The 21,460-nt window shown below is 58.7% G+C and overlaps 1 protein-coding gene across 1 annotated transcript in view; it reads right to left on the bottom strand.

Moving 5' to 3' along the window:
- The window catches only part of LOC144734683 (1-phosphatidylinositol 4,5-bisphosphate phosphodiesterase beta-4-like), a 95,602-nt gene that overhangs the window by 64,538 nt on the left and 9,604 nt on the right, over positions 1–21,460 (bottom strand). The window contains exons 2-11 of the mRNA XM_078616983.1: positions 10,584–10,688; positions 10,205–10,285; positions 9,455–9,514; positions 8,786–8,950; positions 8,531–8,610; positions 7,626–7,679; positions 7,375–7,456; positions 5,066–5,166; positions 2,569–2,626; positions 1,422–1,530 (exon numbers count right to left, since the gene is read on the bottom strand). Coding sequence (XP_078473109.1) covers positions 1,422–1,530; positions 2,569–2,626; positions 5,066–5,166; positions 7,375–7,456; positions 7,626–7,679; positions 8,531–8,610; positions 8,786–8,950; positions 9,455–9,514; positions 10,205–10,285; positions 10,584–10,667 — 874 coding nt within the window. The 5' untranslated portion in view covers positions 10,668–10,688. The remainder of the gene's footprint in view (positions 1–1,421; positions 1,531–2,568; positions 2,627–5,065; positions 5,167–7,374; positions 7,457–7,625; positions 7,680–8,530; positions 8,611–8,785; positions 8,951–9,454; positions 9,515–10,204; positions 10,286–10,583; positions 10,689–21,460) is intronic.

The raw sequence follows: 21,460 nt of genomic DNA, 5'->3' as shown, positions 1-21,460 counted from the left end.
CTGTTAGGGCAAGTGCTGTTAGCGAGCACCTATGAAGGCCGGCACAACACACAAAGGGGTGGGTGGCCAGCATTACGCCCGGCCGCCTTTGTCTCCTCAGTGGCGATGTATACACACCGCACCAGGTACTCATTTGAGGCTAAGTCGACCTAAGGGAAGCCCAGGAGCGGTTCAGATAATCGTCACTGGTTTTGGCCACGAGCGGGAATTCAACTCGGGTCGCCAGGTTCGTAGTGCAGTGCGCTAACCGCTAGACTATCGCCCCCCCCACACACACACGCCTACACGCCTACACACGAATATAGTCAGACACAAACTCCCAGACCGCACATGCACGTACACACAACGCCCCCCCCCCCCTCCCACATCGCTACAGAGCTGGCACCACAACAGGCACACTGCGGGGAACAACGAGACGCCGCCCCTCAATGAGACAATCCCCACCGTTTAAGATCGGGGAAACATAACGAGCTTGCAGGACATTCACACCGCATTAGCCGGGATAAAAAATATATTTCCGCACGGGTCACTTGGCGATTTGCGTTGAAAAAGCTTTGAGCGCTGCTCATTCAGCGGCTGCCAACTGTAACGATGGCGACCCCCCCCCCCCCCCCCCCTTCAGCCCGGCAGCGGCCTCATTACGGAGTTTATCGTCTCCGGCCCGTACACCCGCCGCAGCCAACGCCGACTCAGGAGTCATCGCGAAACCGCTTTGCTCGCCGACAGCAGGTCACGGCGTCTCTCCGTCCCAAACGGAGCCTCTCCCTGCGGGCTCTAGCGAGATGTGGAGGCTGGGATGACGAGGTGACGGTGATGATGATGAGAGGGATGAGGAGAGGGATGAGGAGGAGCGGTGCCCCAAGTCGCCGTGCCGGCCGTGCGGATGAGAGGGCGGGGGTACGAGGTTTCCGCACTGCGTGTCTTTGCGGCACAGGCGTCTCCATTGCTGCAGCGAACATTTAAAGCGCGCGAAACGTTCGCCAAAGTGCCGAGTCAACGTTCGCTCGGTGTATGTGGGTTGGGGGGGTCGCTTATTCTCCTGTGCTGCCCCTACAGTCTGGAAGTCTCTTCCTACCCCCACCCCCAGCCGTCGTTGCTGTTGGCTCCCTGGCCCCTCGTTCATATCCCGGCTCAATGCCTCCCTCCCTCCTCCTCGGGGCCCTACGAGCGGCCGCTTCTGCCTCCACAAAGATAACGTCCGGACAGCGCCGGGTCAATCCATGTCGCAATGGCTGCGTGTACAAACACACACACACACATACCGTGGCGTGATTGCGCATTGGAGCAGCCACCACTGGCGTCAGCGTGCATGATCGTACCCCCGGTCCGATCGTACCCCCGGTCCCATCGTACCCCCGGTCCCATCGTACCCCCGGTCCCATCGTACCCCCGGTCCGATCGTACCCCCGGTCCGAGCGTACCCTGGTCGCGGAGCTGAGCCTCAGGCTCGTGTGCGTCGATGAGCTGCTGCGCCTGGCGTGCGTCGTAGAACGGGTAGAGGATCTCGTTGAGCCGGGGGTCGCGCTGGTGCTGCGGAGCACACACACACACAGAGGTATTGCACACGTACGCACGTACGCACGTACGGACAGGTGTATTCAGATGTGCACATACACAAAGACACTGTAGCCTGAACAAACTGTTGGGGCAAGTGCTGTTAGCGAGTAGCACCTATGAAGGGCGACACTGTGGCACACGAGGGGGTGGGTGGCCAGCACCACGCCCAGTCGCCTTTGTCTTCCCAGTGGCGATGTTTACTACACACCGCACCAGGTGCTCATTTGAGGCCAATTCGACATAGAAGAGACTCGTGTCGCCGGATTCATAGCGCAGCGCGCTAACCGCTGCACCTCCGCTCCCCAAGTGCACACACACAGGCTGGCGACTGTTACGACGACCACGATGCCGACGACGCCACGACACCACGACGCGCACGGGCACAAGGATCAGCGCTGGGGCTGCTGCTGCTGCATGCGGGACGACACGAAGCGACGAGGGACACGGGGGACACGGCGTGACCAGGTACGCGGGAACGACGGGGGAGGAACGGGGAGACGAAGCTCTAAGGGGGGACGTAAACGGGGGCCACTGGACGGGGTTGCAGGTCAGGGTGACGGGGAGTCCGAGGAGGAGCACGTCTGGCGGAAGCAGCGATGGCGTGAAATGACGAGGAGGTCCTGGCGCGAGGAGTCGTCCCCACGGTTCTCTCCCCACCAACCACGTGCGAGCTCGGCCCTGCCACCCGCGCCCCGTTTGTGTGCGTGTGGTGGTTTTCGGGCCAGATTGGTCGAATCCTTTCACGACAAACAAATTTGTCCCGGCAGAGGCCGTCCCACGCGGCCCCCCTCGCCGCCAAACACCGCACAGCGAGCCGGCGGCCCGGCGGGGAGGGCGGTGGGGGAGGGGGTGCCACTCGATACTCGGCGGCAACTCCGCGTACGACGGGGCCTCGGGTGGGCCTCGGGGGGGGGGTGGGGAGGCTCGGAGGGGGCCGCGGGGCCCCGTGCCAGCACCTCGGGGGCAGGGGCGGAGGGGCGGTGATGGGGCGGGGGACACGTCGAGCCTTACTTCGTTGAGGAAGGCGACTATCTGCTCTACAGTTAAGTAATCCGTCTCCCCTCCGTTGCTGCGAACGAAACCAACCGACAAACACGCACACGCGCACGCGCGCACGCGCGAGCTGTTAGCTTGTTACCGTGCCGATTGTCTCTTTTGGGTTGGGGGGGGGGAAACTGCCGTCAGAATCAAAAACGCCTCCCCCCCAACCGGCGACAAAACCGAACACGGCGACCGCTGGAGCGCCGACGGCGAGCGCAAGAGCATCAGCGGCGGCGGCAAATGTCCCCGGCGAGAGAGATTCTGTGAAAAGCGAGAAGAGGCTTGCTCAGCTGTCGACGGTGATGCGGCTGCTGCACCGAATGTGCCCTCTTCCTGTGCGAATTCACAATGCGGAGCGACGGAGCGGTGGTTGATGCACTGCACTGCTGTGAACCTGGCGGCATGGGTTCAGTTCCTGGGCAGGGCTATCCATCAGCGGTATCACAACCTCTCCCGCTCGCCCTACCGCTGAGCCACCCGCCCGGATTTCCCGGTGTGGAGAGATACGGGGACGACATTTCAGAAAAAGTGCCGCTCGACTGGAGCCGCATTAAAAAAATTAGTGCATTTTTTTCAAAAGAACGGACGCTGAGCCAATGGCCCTGGCGTCACGTGCCAGATAATATCGGCGGCGAATTAAAGCGATGAACGCGACGCCTCCAGAAGCTGTGCTCGCCGGAGCGTCACGACAGAAGCGGGGACGCCGCTCTCTCACGTTCCCCGTCGCCGTTCCCCGTTTGAGATGATGGCCGGCCAATCGGCGTTGGCGCTGGTGGGGCGGGAGGGAGGGCATCGTTCGGAGCAATCGGTTTGGCTCGGCACCACTCTCAGTCGCCTCGATTCCGGAACCGCTCGGGCCTCTCAACTGCATCTCAATTCATATGGCGACCGAACACGAATTTACGGGCCAAACCCACAGACGAGGCTTCGACAACACTCTGGTCCGGAGTTCCTCACGAGACCACGCTCGTCTTGATGCCAACTCTGCACCGTTCTGTTGACTGCGGACTCTGTGCGCCCTCCAACGCTAAACCGTACACCGGCGAGGATCGGTGGCAATCGTCGTCACTTCTCTGCCCATCCCACCGAGCGTTCACGTTTCCCTGTAAGGGGGGGGGGGGCGCTGACACCGACGAGCGAGGCCGCGTCTCCACCGAGCGCGACCGGCAAGAGCGAGCAACCCACCGCTCCTCGTTCCCTCCCCTCCCCTCCTTCCCCTCCCTCCGCACGAGCCTGGCCACCGCAGGGGCGTCAATCGGTAGACAACAGGCAATTATAAACGACGCCGGCACATGACGATAATTACACGATGGCCGAGCTTGACCTCCGCGCGAGGCGAGCGTCCATTACCCTCGGTTTGCCGCAGAGGTCAACAGTGACGCAAACGCAGGGAGAGCTGCAGTGTACAACCCCACCTCCATAGAGACACTCACACAGAGACACACACTCACACAGAGAGACACACACTAACAGAGACACACACACTCACACAGATATACACACACTCACGTAGAAACACACACTAACACAGAGACACACACACACTAACACAGAAACACACACAATAACACAGAGACACACACAATAACAGAGACACACACACTAACAGAGACACACAGACTCACATAGAAACACACACACTAACAGAGACACACACACTAACACAGAGACACACACACTCACACAGAGATACACACACTCACATAGAAACAAACACACTAACATAGAGACACCCACACACTAACACAGAGAGACACACACTAACACAGAGACACACACTAACACAGAGACACACACTAACACAGAGACACACACACTAACAGAGACACACACTCACACAGAGACACACAGACTCACATAGAAACACACACACTAACAGAGACACACACACTAACACAGAGACACACACACACACACAGAGACACACACACTAACAGAGACACACACACTAACAGAGACACGCACTCACACAGAGATACACACACTCACATAAAAACACACACACTAACACAGAGACACACACTCACACAGAGACACACACTCACACAGAAACCCACACACGAACACAGAGAGACCCACACACTAACACAGAGACACACACACCATCTCCCTCGGTTCGCCGAGAGGTCAACAGTGACGCAAACGCAGGGAAATGCAAATCAACTTAGAAATTTTTTGACATGCGTTTTTCTGGATTTTGTTGTTATTCTGTCTCTCACTGTTCAAATAAACATACCATTAAAATTATAGACTGATCATTTCTTTGTCAGTGGGCAAGCGTACAAAATCAGCAGGGGATCAAATACATTTTTCCCTCACTGTATTCACATACACTAACACAGAAACACACACTAGCACAAAGAGACCCACACACTCACGCGGTTTTGGCAAGGCGTTGTCTAAAGGGACCCCACTCCAGACACCCGGGGGGAGGGAGGGGTGGTGGAGGTGCCCGAGACGAACTCACAGCTTCCTGAAGAGCTCCTCGATCTCTGTGCGTGGGCAGATCTTGTGGTAGAGCTCGTAGAACTTCTCAAAGGTGAACGATGCCAGTTCCAGCTCCTCGTTCTGAAACGACGATGGCGGCGGCGATGGCAAGGTGGCCGACAGGGCGCATGACGGGAGCTCTTTGTGCGTCATCGTCATCATCGTCGTCATCGTTGTCATCATCGTTGTCATCGTTGTCGGGGCCCTACGAGCGGCAGTGTGTAGAGGCCCAGTTGGGCTGCGGTCTACCGTGGACCAAGACCCCATTGACGCGTCTGGCTATCGTGTCAAGAGAGCAGCAATGAAGTTGGGAGATCCACAAACCCCTTTTGAAGAAACCCTAGACCGATGGGGCCCGGCATGCAAGCAAGACGCACGACAACTTGCTTGTGAGCATCGTTTCCTTTACATATTTTATAGTATTAACACTCTCATTGTCAGACTGTCTTGCCCTAAACCCCAATACACGGTGCAGCAAACCAAAATAGTATACACAGTAGAGTTATCGCTTCACATATTATTGTTATATACGAAGTTAAAAACATCGCGTAGCTATATCAGTTGAAAGTGAGTGGGGAGAAAAGAGGGAGGCCCAAGTCGTTTATTTTACAATATGTAGTTATAGCCGACATATTATTGTATAATAATAGATGTGTGTGTGTGTGTTTACTAATATATATAGTAGAGTTATAGGCTACATATTATTTTTCGATTTAAAGCTTTCGTGACCGCAGGGATTCATCTTCTTGGTTCTTTCGGTAAAATCACGTAGAAGGGAAATAATAAATAATAAAAATCAAACATAATCAAATCAAATTCTCACGACGTTTCGGCCACAACACAAGGAGCACGGCTACTTGTGTTGTGGCCGAAACGTCGTGAGAATTTTATTTTATTATGTTTGATTTTTATTATTATATTATTTCCCTTCTACGTGACTTTACCGAAAGAACCAAGAAGATACATATTATTTGTGTATACGGGGTAAAAAAATCCCATAGCAATTTCAGTAAAAGTGAGTCGGGAGAACGGAGGAGTGGGGGGCCCACCAGCTGCCCCCCTGTCGAGGGAGTTCGTTGTTGCACCCCCGAGAGCCACATTCAGGAGCCGCGCCTTCGGAGGCGGCGTCACGGGGACCGCCAAAACCAACACCGGGGCTCAGCGAGCCGGCGTAACGCGACAGCGCCCGCAACAAACAACGACGGGGCACAGCCCCCCCCCCCGTTCCACCTCCCACCAAGCGCTCGAGGTGGGGGGGAGCCGGCGGCTTCGCTTCACGCGGCACCACCGCCGCCGTGACTCCACGCAAGCGAAACGCCGAACTAATCCATCGCTGCGCCACCTCCCAAGCAAGCCGCAGCTAAGTCGGTTACCGGAGAGAGGGGGAGGGACGACGCTCAATCGCGACCTGGCAATGGCGACGGATTCTGAAGCTCAGCACCACCGCCACGGAGCTCGCAAGCCACGGAGCTCGCGAGTCACGGAGCTCGCGAGTCACGGAGCTCGCGAGTCACGCAGCTCGCGAGTCACGGAGCTCGCAAGCCACGGAGCTCGCGAGTCACGGAGCTCGCGAGTCACGCAGCTCGCGAGTCACGCAGCTCGCGAGTCACGGAGCTCGCAAGCCACGGAGCTCGCGAGTCACGGAGCTCGCGAGTCACGCAGCTCGCAAGCCACGGAGCTCGCGAGTCACGCAGCTCGCGAGTCACGGAGCTCGCAAGCCACGGAGCTCGCGAGTCACGGAGCTCGCGAGTCACGCAGCTCGCAAGCCACGGAGCTCACGTGTCACGGAGCTCGCGTGTCATGGAGCTCGCAAGCCACGGAGCTCGCGAGTCACGGAGCTCATGTGCCACGGAGCTCGCGTGCCACGGAGCTCGCGAGTCACGGAGCTCGCGTGCCACGGAGCTCGCGAGTCACGGAGCTCGCGTGCCACGGAGCTCACGTGCCACGGAGCTCGCGAGTCACGGAGCTCGCGTGCCACGGAGCTCGCGTGCCACGGAGCTCGCGTGCCACGGAGCTTGCGGGTTCGCACAGCGGGCGTCAAATAACGACGCGCATCCGCAACTCGAGCGCGCTGCACGAGAGTGGTGGTGCCCGTTGAGTTTTTATTTTCACGGAGAGGGGAGCGGCCACGGTCCAGCGGAGGAGAGGGAGGAATTGAGCCTGGGCTTGAACAGAGGGCAGGGCAAGGGAAGGGAGTTCCAGACTGTGGGGGCAGCAGAGGAGAAGGAGCGACCTGCTGCTGAGCGAAGGGTGGAGTTGGCCCCAGCATCTGTCCCTGGACCCGCTTACCTTGCCACTGGGCAGGCCCAGCTCCTTCAGGGCCTGGAATATCACCTTCTCCGTCTTCCCAGATGCAAACGTCCTCGTGATGCTGTAGGGAGGAGGGGGAGGGAGGGAGGGAGGGAGGGAGGAAGGGAGGAAGGGAGGAAGGGAGGGAGGATGAGGATGAAGGTCAGACCACAGCTCAGCTCTCAGGTGCAGGGGAGGGACCTGGGGCATTGCGGGCAGCACCCCCTACCCAGTGCCTGCGGTAACCTCACCTTCTGACGGGGATGTGACCGCTGGGGTTCATCAGGAAGCAGAGCTTCATCCAGCTGAGAAACCGGGAGAGAGTGGGGGGGCGGCACACGGTGAGTGAGTGAGTGAGGGATTGGTTCAGCACTCACATGGAAACGCATGCATCGTCGCCATTGTCATCGTCGTCGTCATCATCATTGTTATCATCGTTATCATCATCGTCGCCATTGTCATCATCATCATCATTGTTGCCATCATCGTCGTCATCATCATTATCATCATCATCATCGTCATAATCATCACGATCATAATTGTCTCATCGTCAACATCACCATCAACGTCGTCATCGTCGCCATCGTCGTCACCAGCCCAGCGTCGAAGGCAGTCACTTAGCCCGAGCACATTCGATGGGAGTGAAAAGCCCATGACTGACTCCTCGCCTCTTCAACATATCTGAGACACAGTGCCCCAAATCGTGCAGAAATCCTCCCGTGATGAGACGCAGTGCCCCAAATCGTACAGCACGCCTCCCGTGATGAGAAGGCACAGAGACGCAGCTCCTGGCCGTGCTTCAGGGGCTTCCCCTCATTGTGACGCAGCGCGGCGACAAAAACCCCCCACGGTCACGACGCCCGGCCCAGACCGTGAGTCGGGGCGCGGGCCCGGTCGCTGTATGCTATCTGCGTGTGGGTCTCTGTGCGATGAGTCAGCAAATAATATCAATAAATGTACCTCCTGATTAAAATAATAGAGACGACAATGGCGACAACACAGGGATTCACTGTGTGGCTATGGCGAGCATGCGCGAGTGTGGCCGTGCGTGGCCGCGTGTTGCTAGGCCGCGTGGCCGCGTGTTGCTAGGCCGTGCATGGCCAGGCCGCGTGTGGCCACGTGTGGCCGTGCGAGGTGCGTGGGCGGCGCCGCTCACTGCTTGCGGAGGCAGGTCATAGGCGAGACGTTGTTGGCACGGAAGTTGTGGATGATCGACTTCAGGCTCTCGAGCCATTTCTGTGCACAGGACAACGCAAATGACGCAACACCAAGTGGAGTTACAGTCACGTCTACTGGCAACCGCTGCACGGGAGCAGAGGGAGGGGGGGGGAGAGAGGGACGTGAGACCCATGGGGCAATGGAGGTGGGGAGCGTCTCCCTCTAGCAGGGAGGCGGCGCCGCGGGCAGTCACCTTGGCCGTGTCGGCGCTCTCCGCCACCAGGTACATGTTGCTCAGGTTGACGAAGTCGGCGCCGCTGCAGATGCAGAGGATGCGGCCCTCCAGCTCCACCTCAGGGTGGCCGGCCGCCGCCACCGCCGCACCCGCCGCCTCCAGGGCGGAGAGCAGCTTCGGGTCCTGCGGAGATTGGGCAGGAGGTGGAGGGATGTGGTCGCTGTAAGAAGTGCGTGTGGGGGTGGTCCCTGTAGAAAGTGGTCGCTGTAAGAAGTGCGTGGGGGGTGGTCCCTGTAGAAAGTGGTCCCTGTAGGAAGTGGTCCCTGTAGGAAGTGCGTGTGGGGGTGGTCCCTGTAGAAAGTGGTCCCTGTAGGAAGTGCGTGTGGGGGTGGTCCCTGTAGAAAGTGGTCCCTGTAGGAAGTGCGTGTGGGGATGGTCCCTGTAGAAAGTGGTCCCTGTAGGAAGTGCGTGTGGGGATGGTCCCTGTAGAAAGTGGTCGTTGTAGGAAGTGCGTGGGGGGTGGTCCCTGTAGGAAGTGCATGGGGGGTGGTGCCTGTAGGAAGTGGTCGTTGTAGGAAGTGCGTGTGGGGGTGACGGGCTCACGCTGTGGGCCTCCTGCCACAGCGTGAGCTCACGAGGAGGCCGCCCTCCCGTGCAGAGCGGCAGCAGGAAGCAAGCGAGGCTCACCTTGGGCACGGCTCCATAGCGAACGTTGCTGATGAGGGAGATTTCAAGCACCTGCCCCTCCTGCCGGTGACGATGGCCACGGGGAGATGGACACGGGGAGACAGACACGGGGAGACAGACAAGGGGAGATAGACACGGGGAGACAGACACGTGGAGATAGACAAGAGGAGACAGACACGGGGAGATAGACAAGAGGAGACAGACACGGGGAGACAGACACGGGGAGACAGACACGGGGAGACAGACACGAGGAGACAGACACGGGGAGATAGACACGGGGAGATAGACACGGGGAGAAAGACACGGGGAGACAGACACGGGGAGACAGGCACGGGGAGACAGGCACGGGGAGACAGGCACGGGGAGAAAGACACGGGGAGACAGGCACGGGGAGACAAGCACCTTTTGAGAATATCATTTTAATCCGAGTGCATCACACGTTCTCATTACCGCCGCGATATTAACTTGCACGGCCGATGACAGGATCACGGGCGTGATCCTGGCGCTATTGCCCACAAACACGTCACCAACTTGCATTGACCAGCGTGGAGATGTACGGTCAAATAACCACCCCCCCCTCCCCGTGCGAGGACCCAGACGGAGTGGGAAGGCCTTCGCCCAGCAGTGGATCCTGAACACGGTCGATCGAATCGAACGCCGCACGACGGAATCGTCCAATTCAGCGAGATCAAGCTCCGTCATCCACTCGCTCACTCATCCCGCCGTCGCTCCGTTCCCATTGTCCTTCACCTTTCCTTCACTCTTCCAGCGCAGGAAGAAGCCGAACTCGTCCACCTGGAAGAGGCAGCTCAGCTCCACGCCGCCGGATTCCTGCGCGACAGACAGAGTTCGATGAGAGAGGGGGGAGAGGTAGGGGAGTGTGTGGAGGGGAGTCGAATGAGGTGAGATAGGGAGGGAGGTAGCGGAGTGCGTGGAGGGGAGTAGAGGGAGATGAGAGGGGAGAAGAGGGAGGCAGGAGAGAGTCAATGCAGGATCTTTAAGGCACCGAGTGCAATCATCCTCTGGGCTTGGTGGCCGATGTAGGATGCGGGGAGGCTAGGGACGGGGGAGCAAGGGAGGGGGGGGCGAGGGATGGGGGGGGGGCGTGGGACGGGGGGGTAGGGTGCACCTCGTCGTAGCGGTCGAACACGGCTCCCTGCTGCAGGAAGTGGGGGAGCTCCTTCTGCCACTTGAACTCGTACGTCTTGGGCATGGCGCATCTAGTCCTGCACACCTTCGCAAACAAACAAAAGAGAAAGGTCCACCGTGTAAGCCTTGAACACGCTGTCGGGCCAAGTGCTGTTAACGATCGCCTACCAAGGATGACACGAGCGGGTGGGTCGCCAGCACCACGCCCGGCCGACTTTGTCTCCCCAGTGGTGATGTTTACACACCGCACCAGGTACTAATACGAGGCGGAGCCGACCTAAGGGAGGCCCATGACCGGTTCAGATAATCGCCACATGGGGTAACTGCCCAGAATAACAACCTATGGTGGCGACCACCAGGCTAACTATACTAGTTACTACGTGACTGGTGTAGTTAGCTGGGTGGTGACCACCAGGCTAACTACACTAGTTACAACGTAACTGCTACTATGGACCGGACCACAGCTTGGGTCCAGGTCCACGTGTTGGAGACTCTGTAGGACGTAGGACATAGACGAAGGCTTCTTCAGGATGAACAACAACGCCGGTCCCTCTGGGGGACCCGGCTTTTATCCTCTGCGGCGTGGCTGACTCCTTCCTTGGCCACGGCCACCTTCCAGAAGCCTCGGGAAGGATCTGGATCCCGACCACGTGACCACCCCTAGCGCCCACTTGGGGCCCCTTCGTAGACTTAACTGGTCACGTGTCCTCTCGGGTCAACCAGAGTGCCATGGCCTTTAGTAACCTCATTCCTACGACCGGCACTCCCACACCCAATCCTGTAGGGCTGGCACTGCACGCCAAGCGTGGTGCCATCCAGCGCTATCAAACAACACTCACCGAGCCCCTTTAGGGCCGGTACTACACCCACATCATAGCGGTGTCCGCGATGTCGCTACATCGCACGCCGTGCAGTTATATCCCGTGATGTCACTACACGCATGCACGCACACCTAAACACACAATATACACCACGAACTCAACATGCACTCCCACAGACATGCGCGCGCACAAACACACACACACACCTAAACACACAATATACACCACGAACACAACATGCAATCCCACAGACATGCGCGCGCACACAAACACACACACACGCATCCGCGCACGCTTGCTCTCACACGTCCGCGTGAACATTTGTCGCCAAAAAAAATCACGGCGCGTCCAGCACACCGCGCTGCGTTTCCCAGCACAGGCGCGAATCTCCCGCCGAGGCTGGAATTGCCGCTACTCCCAACAAATGGAGGCGGCGGCCAAACTAAAGCGCCGAAAACGCGGCCCCCGCTCCCCGTTGTCTCCGCCAAACAGAGATTTACACCTGGCGGGGAACTCGCGCAGTCGTGGCCTCCATGCGGCATGGCAAAGTGGCGCCGTGGGGATGGGGCAGAGGGGTTGGGGCGGAGGGGTGGGGTTGGTGTGGTGTCGCAACGGCGCTGGGACTGCAAACGCCGAGATGCAACACAAACGGCCAGGAGGACATTTTTCGTGCAATTGCGGCGGTGATGATGATGATGATTGTCGTTGTAGTTACACAGCTGACAAAAGCCGCGACGTTTAACGTCCTTCGGGAAGTCTGAGAGATCTCTCCCCAGGACGGCAGCAGCTGCCTCAATCGACGAGATGACCGACCCTGGGACAAACCAGGACGGGTCGCGACCCAACTGCTGGCTTTGCGTGGTGCCACCACTCAAGCGGGGGACAGCGGCTCGGGAACACAACCTCCTGAACATCGTCACTCTCATCACTGTCTCACCCGGCCACCCCGGCATCTCTCCACCACCCCCTCTTCATCTCTCCCCTCCACTCCCCTCCCCCGTTATCTCTCCCTGCAGGAGGCCGTGTCTCCGCGCGAGCCACTCTCTCCCATCTCGCTCAGTCAATTTCGCATTGCAACGGAACAGGAACGGTAACAAGGGCCGAAAAAAAGAAACCCATCACTACCTCGGCAGCCAACACCCGACCGAGTGGAACCATGCCGCTGGGCTCGGTGCCACCGCACAGCCGACTCGGCCGCGACCCACGGCCGTGGCGGTCAATCCCTGCGGGAGCTGCCGAGCCACGGCCCCTCTCTCTCTCTCTCTCTCTCCCGGGCGCGGAGCGAGCGGAGGAGCGAGCATCGAGTGCACCGCAACCCCCTGCGGATCTTTCATGTCGGATCAAAGTATCGGCGGGCGGCATGCGGCGGAGGACGCGGCACGGTGGAGCGAAGCCGCGTGGGGAGGGCACTGGCGGCGACGACGATGACACCGTCATCTGCCGTGCCGTGTGCCGGCCGGCGCGGCGTGGGGGCCCCGTGGTCACCGATCGTGACTTCCACAGTGGCGAGATGTTAATTCCCTCGCCAGGTATGCAGGTGGTCGTGGGTTCGATCCCGACCCTACACCTGCTGTATATTTGGAGTTTGCGACTCTCTCTCACCGTGGTTCACGTGGATTTCCCTCCCGAGTCCTCAGGTTTTTCCCACCACATCACGCATTTAGAGTATTTGGCTGCTTTTAATTTCCACGTGATGATGAGAAGCCACTTCGTTCAGCTGTCATTTGTGATAGCCAGGTCGCTTCTGAAAAGGAGCTCAACAGCTCAGTGGGCCTTACCTGTGGGAAAATGACTGCCCCCTCTCGTGCATTGACCGGGGGGGGGGGGGGCGGGGGGAGTCAATTGATCAATTGAGGAAGGGATCTCAGGGGTAGCTCTGGGATTTCCGCTTCTGCGGGCGGTTCTCCACCATTCTCCGGGTGGAGGGGGGGGGGGGAGAAAAAGTGAATCTCGAATGTTCGCCGCCACGCCAACATCGGCGATGCGGCAAACATCGGAGGGGGGGGGGGGGAGAACCGTCAAAAAACGTCGCCAAACAAAAGTTGGGCCGCCGTCAGCGGAGGAGGAAGCTGGGGGCTGCGGGCGTGACGACGGCTGGCCTCAGGAGCCCAGCCGCAGACTCGGCCAGTCGGCACGACGGTGGAGGAAGCCGGCGTCCGCCCGCACGCGCAACGCGGAGGGAGCGGAAGCGCCACTGTCCTAGAGCGGGGACGTCAGTCTCAAATCACACGTGGAGGGGGGGGGGGGGCTGCCACAAAATCTGTTTGGACAGCGGGGGGGGGGGTGCAATGAGAGTTGCACACCGTCTAACCCCGAGCGCGCCGGCACCACCGACGAAGATCCCCCGTAGAGCACTGAACAGACTGTTGGGGCAGGCGGCTGTTGCCGAGTAACGATGAAGGCCGGCACTGTGGCACACGAGGAGGTGTTTGGGTCGACACCGCACCCGGCCGCGTTTGTCTCCCCCAGCGGTGATGTTTGACACGTCGCGTGAGGTACTCATTTAGGGCCGAGTCGACGTTAGGGGAGGCCCAGGACCAGGTTCAGATAACCGTCACCGGTGTTGGCTCTGAGCGGGAATCGAACCTCAGACTGCCGAGTTCGTAGCGCAGTGCCACACAACTACCACAAACGCCACCAACACCACCAACGTCTTCCTCTACCGTCTACAATGCATCGCGGAACCCACCACCTCTACCGGTCCATCCTACCATCACCGTCCACCGCCACCGCTACCAAAAACACGACCAGCACCGCCGTCGCCGCCACCACCGCACCGCTGGTGGTGCTCGCCGCCCCCCTCCCTGGTGCTCGTCCATGGCGGCCCTCAGGACGAGGGGATGCACGTCGCCCCCTAGCCCCGTCTCGTGCCGTTCCGCGCACGCGTATTCGGACATCGTTGCGAACACAATTGCGCACGATTGCGAACACAATTGCACGCGATTGCAAAAAAAAAGGTGATCGAGTGCAATTGTGCCCGTCGAGCCGAATGACAGCCAGGGTGGCGGCTATTACTGCACGTGGCCTGTGACCCAGCAGTGTGGAGGATGCAGCGAGGGTTGGTGGATCACAAAGACAAAGATCTCCCGTATAGCCTATAGCAGACTGTTGGGGCAAGTGCTGTCAGCGAGGCCGGCACAGCACACGAGGGGGTAGGTGGAAAGCATCACGCCGGGCCGCCTTTGTCTCCGCAGTGGTAATGTTTACTACACACCGCTCCAGGTACTCATTTGAAGCCGAGTCGACCTAGGAGAGGCCCAGGACCGGTTCAGACAATGGTCACTGGTGTTGGCCGATCTGGCGATGGTGGGTTTGCCATGCAGCGTCGCGCTAACCACACCACCACCACACTAACTCGTGAAACTCCCTCCCTTACCCGTGGCCGTCGATGTTGCCATCTCCTCCCGGCTCATGGGCCAGGGGTTGCTATAGCAGTACAGCAGGTGGGTTAATATCCATCTGTAGTCCATCTGTATAGGGGCCGAGTGTTATAGGGGCCGAGAGTTATCCCTCCCCCCGCCCCCACCTCCCCACACCATTGTATGCGCGGGGTTCTTCTCTGGGTTCTCCTGTTGCCTCCCTCATGGATGAATGCTTATTCACGGAGTCGACAAAGCATCACAATACCGGACCACGTGGTCCCAATACCGACACCACGTGGTCCCAATCCCGGACCACGTGGTCCCAATACCGGACCACGTGGTCCCAATACCGGGACCACGTGGTCCAAATACCCGGACCACGTGGTCCCAATCCCGGACCACGGAATTGCTTGGTGGCGCCGATTCCGGCCGCCTTCCCCCATCTGTCCACGTTGTTCCCGCGCCTCTGGATCCCCCCTCTATCGCCTCCGAGAGAGCGGACGCGAACCAACACACGTTGCGTCAGCAACTCCACGCCAGTGCCCGTCGCTCGAGAGGGAGGCGCCAGCGTGGCGGGTCACTCCCGGGCGCCGTCGGCGCTGGTCGGTACGACGGCGTCCCGGGCCCACGTGCGTCTTTTCATCTGCACGCTCCGTCTCCCACGGCGATAATCCCACCGCCCTGCCCCCACCCAGGGTGTGCGCGTTCTCCCCACGCTCATCCCCGTGCACCTTTCCGGCGCCTGCTGCGCTGCCTCTACCGGTGCGAGAGAAGCACGACTCCGGTCACCTGCGCCGCCGATTGTCCCGGACAATGGCTTCGGGGAGAGTCGACGCAGGGGGGGATGGACGCCGCCCCAACGCGACTTTCGACGAGAAGTCGCGGCTTATCGACCGCGGGGGAACAACCACGGACAGGCCTTCTCACCGATGGGATGGGGGGCGGCTCTCCGCTTTCTAAAGAGCCCCCTCCCCCCGTTGTCACGAGCCCTGATTACGATGCCGGCCCAACGGCTTGAGGGACGTGAGCTCCCGCCGCTCGGATATTCCTCAAACCCGACGCTCGGAGAGCTTTGAGGCGCGGCACTGAGAAGGCTCAGGCCTATAATCCCCCAATCTGGTGCGGGCCGCTCCGTCGGGCTCACCGGCTCCGCGCCCACCCCGCGCTCTCTCGCCGCTGAGACTCCAATCAATTTCACCCCCCCCCCCCCAACGTCGGCTCTATGCGGTCGGGCGGCTCTGTGTGGGCCGGGAGAGCTTCGGCACCCCCGAGTCGTGAATGGCGATTGTTACGCGCGTGGCCCGCAGGGTCGCCCCGCGCGACGTCTCCCTGCACATCCTGGGGAGATCGCCGCACGCGGATAAACGCCGCTCGGCACAGGCAGCGCCGGCCCAGACCGGTTACCCCTTCACCCACAGAGCCAGACTCACAGACACACATAGAGACACACACACTAACAGAGACACACACACTCACGTAGAAACACACTAACAGAGACGCACACACTCACACAGAGACGCACACACTCAAGTAGAAACACACACTAACAGAGACGCACACACTCACACAGAGACGCACACACTCACATATAAACACACGCTAACAGAGACACACTCACACAGAGACGCACACACTCACATATAAACACACACTAACAGAGACACTCACACAAAGACGCACACACTCACGTAGAAACACACACACTAACAGAGACACACACACTGACACAGAGACGCACACACTCACGTAGAAACACACACACTAACAGAGACACATACACTCACACAGAGACGCACACACTCACGTAGAAACACACACACTAATTCTAGATTTGAAGTTTTCGTGACTGCAAGGGTCCATACTCTGTTTTTTTTTCGGTAAAGTCACGTAGGTAAAAAAAATAAATTAAATTAAATCACGACGTTTCGGAGGCAACACAAGCTTCTGTCTTCAGGTGGAACCGTCACAGCAAAATTGATACAGTTATTGATAAAGTAATTTTGCTTGAACGGTTCCACCTGAAGACGGAAGCTTGTGTTGCCTCCGAAACGTCGTGATTTAATTTAATGTATTTTCTTTTTTTACCTACGTGACTTTACCGAAAAAAACAAAGAGTATGAACACACACACTAACAGAGACACACACACTCACAACAACCGCCATTTGCCACTAAGTAGCGGTAACATCACCACGATGCTTGTGCCAGGCTATGTGCACCTTGAGGCCACGTGTCGAACACCCGCTGGCAGGAGGTCACGGGGCAGACACAGATGCCACGGGTCGACTGACTGAGACGACTGGCTGATGCACCACCTGTGCCCCCTACTGTGCCAACTTGCTGTGCTTTAGCCACCCGGCGCTCCGCTCGTTGTTGTGAGCGTGGCTCCTCCGCCCTCCATTGTTGCTGGAGGGCGACTGCCTCCAACTGCCCAGTAGCGTCCTTCACGAGCCTCCTCCACAGAGGCCGATCTTGACACCGCTGGTACCAGTCCTCGGCAAGTCCACTCAGCTCCACATACTCCTGTACCACATCACTCCATCTCTTCTCTAGCCCGTACCGCGCCAGTATAGCCCCCTTAATCCATTCGAACAAAAGCTGTTTAGGCATGCGGTGGCTGGGCATACGGGCTACATGACCCAGCCAACGCAACCTTGCCTGCCTGAGGAGCTCACCGATGGGACTTTGTCCACATCTTTCAAGGATTCGTGAGCTCCTCACACAATCCAGCCTGGTTAAACCCAGGATAAATCGTAGGCAGGCCAGCCTAAATGTTTCTAACTGGCGAGGATGTTCCATTAGGAGGGTCCACGTTTCGCAATCGTAGAGAAGGGAGGGAATGAAGACCTGAAGCTTCGTGTGGAGCGAGAGACCAGGTAGCTTTCACACAGCGTTACGCAACCGATAAAAAGATAATGCCGCTCGACTGATTCGGAGTGAGACCTCTGCTCTTAAACCGGAACCAGTCATGAGCACACTGCCAAGGTTTGGGAAACTCTCCACTCTCTCCACAACTGCGCTATCACCAATTGGGAGTTGTGGGGACGATGCCAACCCCAACCGCAAGCGATAATGAAATTCTCGCTTGCAACTTTCATCAGCTAGCTGAGACCATGCCACTAAGGGTTTGAATGGGGTCCTGGGTGTACACCCACCCCCGGAGTGGAAGAATAGCAGGCGCATCTTACAGATGACAAGTCGATGGTCAGTGGGCAGATCAGCTCCACAGTAGGTCCTGGTGTCAAGGACATGGGCCCGCATCCGCTGTTCCGTCACTACGTAGTCCAGCAGATGTTCTTGCTTGGACCTGGCATGCATCCATTATGTGGTGTGGATGCGCTGATGCCAGAACATGTTGGTAATTACAAGCCTATGGGCTGCACAAAAATCTAGCAGCCTCCTGCCGTTGTTATTGAGCTGATCTGGCCCATGCCCTTCTAATTACTCCAGACCAGGTGCCAGCATCATGACCAACTCGGTCATTGAAGTCACCAAACAAGATTACTCTATCCCGAGGGGCCACTTTAGCTAGCACCTGTGACAGGAGGTTATAGAAAGCATCTGACTCATCGGCCTTGCCTGCATCCCTCCACGGATGTTCATCTTCAGTTGGAGCATAAGTAACCACGACCACCACTCCTCGCCTCTGGTTGATGGGAAGGCGAGCCCAAAGTAGCCTGGGGCTTACAGCTTCCCACACCTTACCCATAGACTCACATAGAAACTCGTAGACTCACATAGAGACCCACAAGGTTAAGCTGGGTTCTACAGTACAGCGAGTTGATGGTCTCAGCCCGATAACCAATGAATGCATTTGCTTCAGCGCTTAATTTGGGCCACAATTCCAGCTCTGAAAATGTTAAAGTGTCGCTTCGACTACCGCAGGAAGAACATTACCCAGTGGCGGGGCGAGCGCGGAAGTGCACCGAGTGATGATGATGATGTTGGTGATGATAATGATGATGTTAGTGACAATGATGATGGTGATGTTGGTGATGATGATGATGTTGGTGATGATAATGATGATGTTGGTGACAATGATGATGGTGATGTTGGTGATGATGATGTTGGTGACAATGATGATAGTGATGTTGGTGATGATGATGTTGGTGATGTTGGTGACAATGATGATGTTGGTGACAATGGTGATGATGTTGGTGATGTTGATGTTGGTGACGATGATGATGTTGGTGACAATGATGATGGTGATGTTGGTGATGATGGTGATGTTGGTGATGATGTTGGTGGTGATGGTGATGATGTTGGTGACAATGATGGTGATGATGATGATGTTGGTGACAATGATGATGGTGATGTTGGTGATGATGTTGGTGATGGTGATGATGGTGGTGGTGATGATGGTGATGATGGTGATGATACTGGGCTGAGTCGCAACCGCCAATGAGGATTTGAACTCCACAAAGAGTCACTCTCTCCCTCTCTCTGTCTCTGTCTCTTGCTGGTAGGTCACCCTCCATGCAGCACGGAGCGAGGGTCGAGGCAAATTGGGGAGTAATTTAAAGGATGTCACATTGAGTCATGGCATCCATGGAGATAAGGTGAGCTGTGTGAACTGGGTGGTGAGGTGAGCTGTGTGAACTGGGTGGTGAGGTGAGGTGTGTGGTGAGGTGAGGTGTGTGGTGAGGTGAGGTGTGTGGTGAGGTGAGGTGTGTGGTGAGGTGAGGTGTGTGGTGGGGTGAGGTGTGTGGTGAGGTGAGGTGTGTGGTGAGGTGAGGTGTGTGGTGAGGTGAGGTGTGTGGTGAGGTGAGGTGTGTGGTGAGGTGAGGTGTGTGGTGAGGTGAGCTGTGTGGTGAGGTGAGGTGTGTGGTGAGGTGTGTGGTGAGGTGAGGTGTGTGGTGAGGTGAGGTGTGTGGTGAGGTGAGGTGTGTGGTGAGGTGAGGTGTGTGGTGAGGTGAGGTGTGTGGTGGGGTGAGGTGTGTGGTGAGGTGAGGTGTGTGGTGAGGTGAGGTGTGTGGTGAGGTGAGGTGTGTGGTGAGGTGAGGTGTGTGGTGAGGTGAGGTGTGTGGTGGGGTGAGGTGTGTGGTGAGGTGAGGTGTGTGGTGAGGTGAGGTGTGTGGTGAGGTGAGGTGTGTGGTGAGGTGAGCTGTGTGGTGAGGTGAGGTGTGTGGTGAGGTGTGTGGTGAGGTGAGGTGTGTGGTGAGGTGTGTGGTGAGGTGAGGTGTGTGGTGAGGTGAGGTGTGTGGTGAGGTGTGTGGTGAGGTGAGGTGTGTGGTGAGGTGTGTGGTGGGGTGAGGTGTGTGGTGGGGTGAGGTGTGTGGTGAGGTGAGGTGTGTGGTGAGGTGAGGTGTGTGGTGAGGTGAGGTGTGTGGTGAGGTGAGGTGTGTGGTGAGCTGTGTGGTGAGGTGAGGTGTGTGGTGAGGTGAGGTGTGTGGTGAGGTGTGTGGTGAGGTGAGGTGTGTGGTGAGGTGAGGTGGGTGGTGAGGTGAGGTGTGTGGTGAGGTGAGGTGTGTGGTGAGGTGTGTGGTGAGGTGAGGTGTGTGGTGAGGTGAGGTGTGTGGTGAGGTGAGGTGTGTGGTGAGGTGAGGTGTGTGGTGAGGTGAGGTGTGTGGTGTGGTGAGGTGTGTGGTGAGGTGAGGTGTGTGGTGAGGTGAGGTGTGTGGTGAGGTGTGTGGTGAGGTGAGCTGTGTGAACGCCCCTTGGGTGAACGTCGAGTGGAAGCTCCCTCCGTTGTCTCAGTCCGGCACTCCGTGTCGTGTTCATTTGCTCTGGACATTTTATTTTTCAATACGCGTGGTAAACCGGTTATGACCGGTTCATGCCGGTTCCTTCATTAGATTCGTGTTAACGCAAAACAAAACAATAGTTTGTAACGACGCTAATGCGACATCTGCTCGCCGTGCCCGTGGTCCCTTCCCTCCCTCCCTGCCCGCTGCCGCTGTCCACGCAAATAAAATAACAAAATAATCCCCCACGGCCCCCCTCGGCTCCCCACGGCACCCCCACGGCTCCCCCACGGCTCCCCCTCGGCTCCCCCACGGCTCCCCACGGCTCCCCTCGGCTCCCCCTGGGCTCCCCCTCGGCTCCCCTCGGCTCCCCCACGGCTCCCCCTCGGCTCCCCCTCGGCTCCCCTCGGCTCCCCCTGGGCTCCCCCTCGGCTCCCCCTCGGCTCCCCTCGGCTCCCCCACGGCTCCCCCTCGGCTCCCCCTGGGCTCCCCCTCGGCTCCCCCTCGGCTCCCCCTCGGCTCCCCCTCGGCTCCCCCTCGGCTCCCCACGGCTCCCCTCGGCTCCCCCTCGGCTCCCCCACGGCTCCCCCTCGGCTCCCCTCGGCTCCCCCTGGGCTCCCCCTCGGCTCCCCCTCGGCTCCCCCTCGGCTCCCCTCGGCTCCCCTCGGCTCCCCTCGGCTCCCCCTGGGCTCCCCCTCGGCTCCCCCTGGGCTCCCCCTCGGCTCCCCCTGGGCTCCCCTCGGCTCCTCTCGGCTCCCCTCGGCTCCCCCACGGCTCCCCCTGGGCTCCCCCTCGGCTCCCCCTCGGCTCCCCCTCGGCTCCTCCTGGGCTCCCCCTCGGCTCCCCCTCGGCTCCCCCTCGGCTCCCCCTCGGCTCCCCCACGGCTCCCCCTCGGCTCCTCCTGGGCTCCCCCTCGGCTCCCCCTCGGCTCCCCCTCGGCTCCTCCTGGGCTCCCCCTCGGCTCCCCCTCGGCTCCCCCTCGGCTCCCCCT

Source organism: Lampetra planeri, chromosome 52 (genome assembly GCF_965212315.1).
Source record: "Lampetra planeri chromosome 52, kcLamPlan1.2.h2, whole genome shotgun sequence".
NCBI classification, from domain to species: Eukaryota; Metazoa; Chordata; class Hyperoartia; order Petromyzontiformes; family Petromyzontidae; genus Lampetra; species Lampetra planeri.
Note: the sequence above shows the minus strand (reverse complement) of the source record. Positions and strands in the feature narration are given on the sequence as shown.